This window comes from Calonectris borealis, chromosome 2 (assembly GCF_964195595.1).
Source record: "Calonectris borealis chromosome 2, bCalBor7.hap1.2, whole genome shotgun sequence".
In the NCBI taxonomy this organism is placed as follows: domain Eukaryota; kingdom Metazoa; phylum Chordata; class Aves; order Procellariiformes; family Procellariidae; genus Calonectris; species Calonectris borealis.
Window position 1 is genome coordinate 108,425,558 of NC_134313.1, and position 12,145 is coordinate 108,437,702.

Below are 12,145 nucleotides of genomic sequence, written 5' to 3' on the forward strand. Positions count from 1 at the left end.
TCTCCAGTATCTGACCACCTCCACAGTAAAAAAGTTTTTTTCTTACATTTAAAAGGAATTTCTTGTACTTCAGCTTGTGCCCATTTTCTCTTGCCCTGATACTGGATACCACTGAGGAAAGATCGGCTTTGTCCTATTTACACCCTCTCATCAGTATTTGTATGCATTGATAAGATTCACCCTAAGCTTTCTTTTCTCCAGGCTGAGCAGTCCCAGTTCATTCCTTCCTTTTTAATTCAACTCCTTTTTCAAGTTTACATTATCATGATAGCAGCCAATAAATGACAACATAAAAAGAGAACGTTTCATTTCTAATATTAGTAAAACTGAAACATTCAAAGACGGAAAGTTCAGACAGTCATATCACTACCTTATTTGTATACAACACATTTGTATGAAACGCAGCACAACCAATGAATTAAAGATTAATGCTAGGTTTAAAAGAGGATGAGATCATCAGCTACTGCTTTCCAGCGATTTAAAAAGAAAGACTTTGGAAAATATGTACAAGGCCTGTATATCTAACCATGCTTCTAAAGGCCAAGGCTTTCTTATAAATGGAGTATCCATATACCGCTGGAAGAATGCACATATACATAATTTGCAGACTTAGGATATTCTTTTAGGATTTTATAGTACCGTAGACTATTATATATTATCATAGATTACAAAGTCTTGTATCAATTTTACAATTTTTACAAAGATGATGAACTTGCATTGAATGAGAGGGAGAATACGGATTCATTTACCCAACTCTTCACGTTCTGAGAGATTTTATAAATGAACATTTATAAAACACATGGGTAGTAAAAACATATGGATTGAGCTAGAAATGACAATCAGCCTTCAACTGCTTTAAGTACTTCTCTCCTTTTTTCTGTACTTTCAAGTCCTCTGCAAAGAAACCTCAATGAATCCAGGTTCACAGAAAAGTTTAAGGTTGATATGTAACAACACAAAAGTGTGGTAACGTCCATGTTCCCCTAAAGCATTAGCAGGGTTTGAAGAAATAGGCATTACTTCCATAGAGATAAACCAAACTCTCTTGAGCAAAACTTACAGTGAACTCTGTGAGAGGATCATAATACATTCTTCTACGACACGAAGACTTTCCACAAATAAGCACAATTTGGTTTTGGAAAAACAACTTCTTTGTGTGCATATATGTTCATAAACATCCTCATATACAAATGGAAGACATGAAATATATGATGTAGCAAAAGCCTTATTAGAAACAAGAAAGAAGGTGAAATGTTCCAAATCAAAAATGCATAATTTCAATTCATAAGCCTTATGTTTGCTTATTCTATATTTTTTTTCTTTATGTAATAGTTGGCTCTTCATTTTAAAATTGAAATTACACGGTGGTCTATTCTCCTTCACAGATAAGGCAGGTCTTCTCTGTGTACAATGCAAAACCTTGGGGATTAAGTAAGGGGAAGCAGAACCTTGAGTCAACTCAATATTCCCAACAGCCCAGCTGACAACAGAGAGGAAGAGTAACTGGCTACTGGAAACAGTGGCCAAACACTTTCCAATACAGAACAGGATAAGGCCCCTGATGTGACACACTTGTGCAAGATCATTCCGAATGTAACAGCACTGTTCTGACCAGTATTTATTTATATACAGAATTAATAGAGGTGTGCACTCCCTGTATACCTTCCCTATAAAACATAAGCACACACACGCACACACACAGAGAGCAATACAGTAGTGAAGAAATTTCCCATCTTTATCCCTTCCCTTCTATGTAATGAAATAGATCTTCAGCTCTTGCTAAAAGCTCATTCACAGTTCTCTCACATTAACGTTTTTTGCCTTGGTAAAATAATGATCAATGCAGAGCTCTGAAGCATAAAAAAATTCTTCTGATCAGCAAAGTGAATTTCACATTACATTTCTGAAAAGCAGAATAAATTAAAGGTTTAAACATGACATACACAAAGGAGAAATCAGCAAGCTATCATTTTGAGAATACAAACACATACACAACATGCATACATCAGGACCGGCTTTGTGTTTACATACTGGTGTGCAAAATGAACAGTGTTTATCCCTGTAAAACAAGAAATCGGACTCCTTTCTTTGTGGCAAATGGCCATAGGAATATTTCATTATTTTCCAGTATCTTTCTGTCCTCTAATCAGTACATGTATGTGCCTCTACATACTCGTACTTGTGCACTTTTTCCTCACAGCAATTAATGGAGTGGAAAATTGATGTCTAGAATGACCCTTCCTAAAATCAGTATCCTGTGACCCGAATGCAACAGTGTGAATTGCTAGGTGGGCACTGCTAGCTGACACTGCTGTTTTTCTGAGAACACACTTCCTGAATGCCACATAGAAGTTGTTGGAGCACTCCTGTCCGGGTTCACCGTGCACAGTACTTACGTGATGGTGTCAATCATATCCAGTCCCATTTCAACACAGCAATGGGCATGATCTGTTTTGGGCTGGGTCAACCCTGATACGCAGTAGTAACAGTCCCCTAGGATTTTTATTCTTCTGCAGTGGTTTTCCTTTAATAAAAACAGAATGGGAAAAGTTTTACTATTCATATAAACCAATATTTACAGGATAAAATCTTCTCCAATACTGTGCAATCATTCAGGAAATCCTTTTGTGGTCAAATGAAGTAATCTACAGTTCATGAAATCTGGGTTTGCTGTACAGAACAGCTGACATACACATACTTGTTTATTTATTTATTTATAAATACACACATATATACTGAAGATCAGCCCCGCATTGTTCAGCACACATGGGGCAACAAATATTATTCCCTTGCCCTCACATTAGGTCAGTATGAATTCAAGATCTGGAATGATACTTCATTTCTGTATAAATCCAAACCGAAGGACTGAAGCCAACCAACTACTGAATATCAAGAAATGTTTTTATTCTGAGAAGCTTTTATTTCAAATCTAGTTCCAACTTACCAGGAAAGATGATGTATTTATCTGTGAAGGTACACACATTTGTGCATTACCAATTCATAAATCACAATTTACAATACAGCATGATCAGTGTAAATATGATACACTTGCAGATCTGAAGATACAGGCAGTTTGCATTACCATTGAATTTATCTCCTGTTTGCATACAGTTTAATTTCTACAGCCAAAGAGATCTGGCTAAATCTCTTCCATTTTGAAAAACCAATGATGGCATGTGATGATTGCTACATTGGTCTGAGCAGAGAGTTTATTTCTAAACAGAGAGCACATTACAAAATGCCTTTAACAAAGCAGTGCCTTTAACTAATAAACTATGAGGAGTCATGAAGAGATGATGGTATCCCTTGCAGCTAGACTATGGCAACTTCTACCCATTTAAAGGATGACACAGAAAAGTAAATAACCTGATTAAACGAATCCAACTTACACAGCTGGGACTACGCCAGTAAGTGCCATGCAAAATTAGCTGCTGTGAATATGATGAGAGAGGATTAACAAAAATCTGATTCGTCCCCAAGCAGTGTGCTATATAGACTTGACTTCAGTGACACAGAAAGGGAAAAAAAAGTAAAGGGGGATGGTGTTGGGGGAATTTAAAATTTCTGAAAAAAAATTACCTAATCATACTGGTTCAGCTTCTCATACGGGCACATATTCTCACCCAGTCTCAAGAATCAAAGCCTTCCTGAGTTGACCACACTCTCCACGTCATTACCCATATTCCAGCTCAGAAGCGATGGTTATGCCTACCGCGATCCCTTTCTCTCTGACATGTCATACACCAGCATTCAGGGCTTGTTATTACACACTCTTCCAGCTGCAGGCATTCCCATGCCTGTCGTCTTTGTAAATATTTCTGAGTATTTTACAAATATTATAAAATGAGAATTACCTCTGTTCAGGTATGGAGGAAGGCATGCTAACACTGGGAAAATTGGTTTGTCTACTGCTTTTTATAAATTAAGCAGTGAATTCAGATCTTGAATCAAAGAAGAGAGCCATCTTTTTGGGTACGCTTAACTAGTAGAAAAGGCTTTTCTAAGAGTGACTACTTAACATTTCTTCTGCTGTACAGCAGGATTTTAAATACACCACTATTTATCATTGCTAATATATATTTTAATGAATGCAAGCATAATTATTCTAGCAGCATTATCACTGAGGCCATAGAGTATTCCCGCAGCCTATAGCCACAAAATGCCTCACCAATTTTACTTAGAGTTTTAATTGGGTATTTTGAGGCTAGGCTAGGCTAGGCTAAATGGTATTACATGAGTAAAATAATTATTGATGCACACAAAGTAATAAGCAGACCTCAAAATCTATCCTGACACAAAACAGGCCTTCCAACTCAAGGTTTTTGGACAGAAACCACTAAATTTTTTAGTAGAAACCACTAAATTATACTGCAAAAATACGCCTTTTTTTTAAAATTGTGGGCAAATCTTGAAGCAGTAGAGGGTACTCAGTAGTTAAAGCTGGAACCTACTTTTCCAAATAAATTCAGTTTTGGCCCACACCTTACAATCCTCTATAAAGCCCTTTTCATCTTCAAATTTGGTATGCATGATTTGTGGCCAGGCAATGACTATTTGACCCAGACAAAAGTTATTCAGAAAAGCCATTTCATTAATCTGGGGTGGACAATACGTATGTGTTAATCGATCAGTGTTCTATCCTATTCAGTGTCTACCTCCAAAATGGCTCATTTCTAATGACCGGGTTTTCTTAGAGAGCTTACTGTGCTATAGAGCAGTACTGCACATTTTATAATGGGATACACAAAATTACTGTCAGACTAGGACGGCACAGTCTAGCAGCCTGGTAGATAGTTTAAGAAAGGAAAAAAACAGAACAGAGCTTGATCCAAAACCACTTTTCCAAGTCAGTTTATTACTTGTGCAGGAGAAAAATAAAAGAAAAAGAAAATAAGGATTACAGCATTTTCTGGAGAGATATTAATTTTGATGGAAGACTTACGGCTAAATCACCTGCTGTTTTTGAAACCACCACTCTGTTCCTTATCAAATGTTATCCTCAGTGTCCTTATTTATCATAATCAATTGATATACAGTAATCTCTAGCAAAATAATTTGTTTTCTTTTTTTTGACATGTGAGGCAGACTTCCAGGAAGGAGATGCAGTGCAGCTTTGAAAGAGCAATCTTTTTAAGGATTGATATGCAAATTAACAAAACAAACCCTTTCCCTCTCTTTGTTTTGTTTCCTCAGCAACTTCCAAAGAAGCCCTTGACTCGGCAGTATTTTTCACATTTGTGACAGTGATGAATTCAAATGTGATAGTTACAAATTCTAGTCACAGTTGATACAAGCAATGTTTAGAAACAGCTGATAATTTGGTTTTATGCACATGATAAAAAGCACCAGAGATTGCTAGCACTGCATTAGCCAGGCAGCTTGCCCACCTGCGGTGCCTTACTGAGACGTTTCCAAGTGGATCTGCAGAATTCCCTCTGGCACAACTGTCAGTCACAGAGTTTGTCAGTGTGAAGTAGAAGCCCAGCTTGGAAAGCAAAGGGTACTTCAAAGTTGCTGAGAGCTTTCTTTACACTTTCAGACAAGCATTTTATAAAGCAGTTCATCCTCCCTATCTGTTAGGTAGAATGGGGGGGGCTTCTGTTTTGAACAGCTCTGGGTTTTTGTTGTAGTTCTTTTTTTAAATGTATTTTGCAGAAGGGGTGAAGTCTGCCAACTTAGATGGCAAAACTGGAAATTCATAGAATAACAGAATCATAGAATCATTAAGGTTGGAAAAGACCTCTAAGATCATCGAGTCTAACCGTCAACCCAACACCTCCCTGCCCACTACACCATGTCCCTAAGCACCACATTTACACGTCTCTTAAATACTTCCAGGGATGGTGACTCAACCACTTCCCTAGGCAGCCTGTTCCAATGCTTGACAACCCTTTTGGTGAATCATTTTTTTCCTAATATTCAATCTAAACCTCCCTTGGTGCAACTTGAGGCCATTTCCTCTCGTCCTATCGCTGGTTACTTGGGAGAAGAGACCAACACCCACCTCGCTACAACCTCCTTTCAGGTAGTTGTAGAGCGCGATGAGGTCTCCCCTCAGCCTCCTCTTCTCCAGGCTAAACAGTCCCAGTTCCCTCAGCCGCTCCTCATAAGACTTGTGCTGCAGACCCTTCACCAGCTTCGTTGCCCTTCTCTGGACACACTCCAGCACCTCCATGTCCTTCTTGTAGTGAGGGGCCCAAAACTGAACACAGGATTCGAGGTGCGGCCTCACCAGTGCCGAGTACAGGGGCACGATCACCTCCCTAGTCCTGCTGGCCACACTATTTCTGATACAGGCCAGGATGCCGTTGGCCTTCTTGGCCACCTGGGCACACTGCTGGCTCATGTTCAGGTGGCTGTCAACCAGCACCCCCGGTCCTTTTCTACTGGGCAGCTTTCCAGCCATTTCGGACCATTAACTCCATATTCTTGTCCTATACAAGTCAAATATTGTTTTGTATACTCAGGATAAGGGGTTTTTTTTTAAAACAAAAAGTAAAAGGAAAAGAATTTAGAGTTAGTAAAAAAACAATGTATCAAAAAAGGGTATCTCAAATAACAAAGTTTAAGGTGCTTTCAGACCTCTTCCAGCAGAATACATAAGCAGACAACTAGGTGTTTTCTTGCACAGAGAGATTGTACTGGATAAGTGCAAAGTCTTTTAAAGAAGGATCTTTCTCACATCCTGGAGAGCAATCTCTCAGATGGAGAGCAATCTCTCAGATTGCAACAATTCTTACTGTTGCTGCTGGTTTTTCTTGTTTGTTTTAGTTTTGGTTGGTTTGTTTTTTTTTTTAATAGCCTATCCAAGTAAGTAATTGTTTGTTACATGAATAGATCCAAAGACAGGATTAGTACATTATTTTTGTTTCTTATAACACTGTCTGGTAGGAGAAGAGCCTCTTTAAAGCTTTTATTTATTTTAGAGATGGCATATGTTAATGAAGGAAAGAGTCCCTGCTCTGCCTTCTGTCACTGCAACAATCTATGTATTTCTACATACTCATGTGTCATCATGGCATGTGAGCACCTATCAAAGTGAGCCAGAAAGGAAGATCAGATAGACTACAATTTTAAAAAGCAAGAATTTAAAAGCTAAATATTGAACTTCTCTCTCTCATAACTCCACTAACCGTAGTGGAATTACACCAAGGGTGAGTCTGACCCTGTGTGACTTAATTACAATATATTTTATGCTTATTATATACACCCATTTCTTTTTCTGCAAGCCTGCTAACAACCTGCTTTGCAGGTGTGCTCATCAGACTTTTAGTGCCTTACCCTCCTGGAATGACAGTCTATGAGTAGGAGGGATTTTATTTATCCATAAATTAGAAAGACACTTTTTTGCTGTTCCTACTAATAAAAACTGCATCAGCTAAGGTACATAAAAAGATTTTTTACCATATTCAGACAATTTGGATTTAGTTATGCAGTGCAAAGTAAGAGAAAAGATTAATAAGGCCTACAAAAAGATGCATAAGCAGTGATTTCCATTTCCCCTCACTCAGACCCTACCAGACTTACACTCTCCTAGAATGCTCTTAGACATGAGCAGTAATAACATTTAGTTTTGTTTAGTCTAGAAAAATGAACAAGAGTTTGGTCACTGCCTACGATGCTTAGTGATTGCAAAGTTAGAGTCTTAAAAAAAAAAAAAAGAAAAAAGAGAAAACTAAAACCAACATATGTCCATGTTCAGCCTGGGAAGATCATGGAACAGATCCTCCTGGAAGCTATGCTAAGGCATATGGAGGACAGGGAGGTGATTCGAGACAGCCAGCACGGCTTCACCAAGGGCAAGTCCTGCCTGACCAACCTGGTGGCCTTCTGTGATGGAGTGACTACATCAGTGGACATGGGAAGGGCTACAGATGTTGTCTACCTGGACCTCTGTAAGGCCTTTGACACAGTCCCCCACAACGTCCCTCTCTCTACACTGGAGAGATATGGATTTGATGGGTGGACTGTCTGGAATTGGTTGGATGGTCGCATCCAGAGGGTAGTGGTCAATGGCTCAAAATCTAGATGGAGGTCGGTGACGAGTGGTGTCCCGCAGCGATCCGTATGGGGGACAGTACTGTTTAATATCTTCATCAATGACATAGTGGGATCAAGTGCACACCCAGCAAGTTTGCAGATGACACCAAGCTGAGTGGTGCGGTCGACATGACTGAGGGACAGGATGCCATCCAGAGGGACCTGGACAAGCTCAAGAAGTGGGCCCCTGTGAACCTCATGAGGTTCAACAAGGCCAAGTGCAAGGCCCTGCACCTGGGTCGGGGCAACCCCCGGTATCAACACAGACTGGGGGATGAAGGGATGGAAAGCAGCCCTGCCGAGAAGGACTTGGGCGTACTGGTGGATGAAAAGCTGGACATGAGCTGATAAGGTGCGCTCGCAGCCCAGAAGGCCAACCGTATCCTGGGCTGCATCAAAAGAAGCGCGGCCAGCAGGTCGAGGGAGGTGATTCTGTCCCTCTGCTTTGCTCTGGTGAGACCCCACCTGGAGTACTGTGTCTGGCTCTGGAGCCCTCAGCACAAGACAGACATGGACCTGTTGGAGCGGGTCCAGAGGAGGGCCACGAAAATGATCAGGGGAATGGAACACCTTTCCTATGAGGAAAGGCTAAGAGAATTGGGATTATTCAGCCTGGAGAAGATAAGGCTTCAGGGAGACCTTATTGCAGCCTTTCAGTACTTAAAGGGGGCTTATAAGAAAGATGGGGACAAACTTTTTAGCAAGGCCTGTTGCGACAGGACAAGGGGGAATGGTTTTAAACTAAAAGAGGGTAGATTTAGACTAGATATAAGGAAGAAATTTTTCACAATGAGGGTGGTGAAACAGTGGAACAGGTTGCCCAGAGAGGTGGTAGATGTCCCATCCCTGGGAACATTCAAGGTGAGGTTGGACGGGGCTCTGAGCAACCTGATCTAGTTGAAGATGTCCCTGCTCATCTAGGGGAGTTGGACTAGATGACCTTTAAAGGTTCCTTCCAACTCAAACTATTCTGATTCTATGATCCTATGATTTAAGTGTTGGGGTAAAAGGGAGGAGATCCATTAGGCCTGGACTTACTTAAAATGAAGGCTTTACTTTCTCAGGGGAAGGCTTTGGCATCCTCACCAAACCTCAGACTTGAGCATTAGGGACACCTCTGGATATTGCCCCTGCATAGTTGCAAATTAGTACAAGAGCAGCACTGCGTGCAGCAGAGGAGTGGAAGGAGATGCACTGGCAGCACAGGGAGCAGCTCTTGATCTCAAAAACCCTTCATGCCTCCCCCATCCATTCACTGCCTGAAACTGTTTGAATCTGTGGGGGTAAAAAACCATTGCCCTACTCCCTGAAAAAAACAGTTAGCGAAATGTTTTCTTCACATATTGAAGAGAGGTCTTGGGTAGAGCGAAACGATCAAAATGCAAATCTCTGATGGTTCAGTTTTCACTGAGAGTAGAATTAATTCTGGGGTGATAGTGCTGAACTACGGGGGCTGAAGAAGGAATATACACTACTCTCCTGGTCCGGCCACTGCTGTCAAAAGCTTCATCACTGGGGCCAGGCAGTGCCACAGAGGGGCATGGTCACCCTCCCTTACAGATGTTCAATGAGCGAAAAGGAAGATCAGTGACCCAGAAGAAAGGACCCATCACAGAATGACTTTTGTGTTTTATTCCCCTTCATATTTTTCCCCTTGTTTTCCTTCCTTCTTGGTTTATCAGTCATTTTCTTTTGGAAAGACCCATTCCAACAGCTTCCTCTGAGCAGCCTGCTGTGCTCAGAGCAGAACTGTTTGTATCAGGTAGGCAATGGGGATCAAATTTTCAGTTCATATTAATCAGCACGGCACCATGGGTTTCAGGGGAACGACACTAATTTATACCAGCTGTCCCTCTAATCCTCAGGAACCCAAGCCATAATTCAATAATCCAGGCTAACCACATCACAGTTACAGTCCTTTCTTAGTTATTACAGTATAAAATTACTATTGGGCGAAAAAATACTCCTCTAAAACTTCCCAAAGATGTAAAATAGCAATAAAATGCATTCCCCATTTATCTCTCTTCACAAACCTAGAACTTCATTCTGCTTCCAAAGAGTTCTTGAGAGAGGACAAGACAGGATTTGCCACTGTTACCAATGCAGCTTATTTTCAATGTATTTAGCATGTGCAGCATATTTAACAGTTATAGCACTTTATGCCAAAGTGCTATTAATCTCAATAGAAAATTGCATTAGAAAGCTTTGAATCACTCTAGAAGTTAACATAAATTTATCTATATTACAGATGTGTATAGAGACACAAAAGAAATTTGCAGAAAGAATAGTATTTTCTACTACATCTTCTAAAGCTGGAATGACATCTCTATTCAATTTAATTAAATTTGTCCATTAGATTGGAACAGAAGTGGAAAAAACCTATATTTTGGCTATCATGCTGTATAAATATATGCATCCATACATATATATGTGCACGTACAACATGCACAGACACACAGTTCTGCAAATTTACCTACACCCTCTTGCATATATACACAACATATGCGATAAATGCAGATTTTAATATTCATCCTCTGGACTATTGATATACTAACAAAGGTGGCTCAGCCTGACAATTATGGGCCAGACACCAGTTTTGAGCCCTGCCTTTCAACAGATTTGAACACGGACTGGTAGAAGATATCTAGGTGTTGATCCTGTTCCCAGCATTACTAGTCCACTCCTTCCTTTACGCAGAGGTATAGTGAATGCCTTACTGTTCCAAGCGCCTTTGGAAGGCCATAGTACAAAGTTCTGCTGTTAAGGAAATAGTGAAGGACAAGCCACCTCCTTCAGGGTCATAGAAGAAAAGGCAGTGAATTGGATGGAGTTAGTCGGAAGGCTGTACAGTGCAACTAAGCAATACTATATAAGTTATTAATTTAAGTTCAGTGCATGGTGAGAGGGAGAGATCCTTTGTAAGAGATCAGTTTACATTTTTGATATTTACACTTTCCTACTACATTTAATTTCCTTATAAAATTAAACAAAACATAAAAGATCTTTCTATTTTTTTCCCTCAGCTCTATAACTCTGTTTTGTGCACCAAAGAGCTTTAGAGAAAAACAAAATCAAAAACATTCCACGGGAAGGACAACCCAGTGAAAGTCTCTTAGACTGCAGCAGTATTCACAAAAGATGCAGCTAGGTGCAGAAAGAGATGAAGAAATGTTTTTAGATTCACATGCAAAACACTCCTTAGAACCCTACTTTAAATCCCCTTTGAAAGGGCCCTCTTTCTGTGCTGATGAAAAGTGAGCCTACTTAGGCTAACTTCTAACAGCTAAATCTGTGAAAATCATAGAATGACAGAATCATAGAATGGTATGGGTTGGAAGAGACCTTTAAAGATCATCTAGTTCCAAGCCCCCTGTCATGGGCAGTGACATCTTCCACTAGATAAGGTTGCTCAAAGCTCCATCCAACCTGACTTTGAACACTTCCAGGGATGGGGTAACCACAACTTCTCTGGGCAACCTGTTCCAGTGTCTCACCACCCTAATCATAAAGAATTTCTTCCTTATATCTCACCTAAATCTACTCTCTTTCAGTTTAAAGCCTTTGCCCCTTGTCCTATCACTATAGACCCTGGTAAAAAGTCTCTTGCTGACTTTCTTATAAGCCTCCTTTATATATTGAAAGGGTGCAATAAGGTCTCCCTGGAGCCTTCTCTTCTCCGGGCTGAACAATCCCAACAGTCTAAATCTTTCTTCATAGGAGAGGTGTTCCAGCTCTCTGATTATTTTCTTTACTCTCTTCTGGACCCACTCTAACAGGCTCATGTCTGTCTTGTGCTGAGGGCCCTGGAGCTGGATACAGAGTTCACTCACACCATCTGCAACTTCCATTTAGTGACAAACAGTAATTTCACTTATAATTTTACTTTTTTTTCAGTAAAACAAAAAGTTTTACCAACATGGTTTCTCTGTGCAGTATCCAAATCTGTTTTAATAACTATGCTGAATGTGGGCCACAACATGTGAGAGATTATTGAAGCCAGCTTATCAGATAAACTTCATAGTTAAATCCTGAGTGTAATAAAGTGACATGGAAATTACAACCAGCTCCATTACACTGCAGAGTGCCAATAGTGATAATACACTTT

At 40.1% G+C, this 12,145-nt stretch overlaps 1 protein-coding gene across 1 annotated transcript in view; it reads right to left on the reverse strand.

The window, feature by feature from the left end:
* Nucleotides 1-12,145, reverse strand: part of ADCY1 (adenylate cyclase 1) — a 154,249-nt gene that overhangs the window by 58,879 nt on the left and 83,225 nt on the right. Inside the window, exon 5 of the mRNA XM_075142917.1 lies at nt 2,397-2,524. Within this exon, the coding sequence (XP_074999018.1) occupies nt 2,397-2,524 (128 nt within the window). The remainder of the gene's footprint in view (nt 1-2,396; nt 2,525-12,145) is intronic.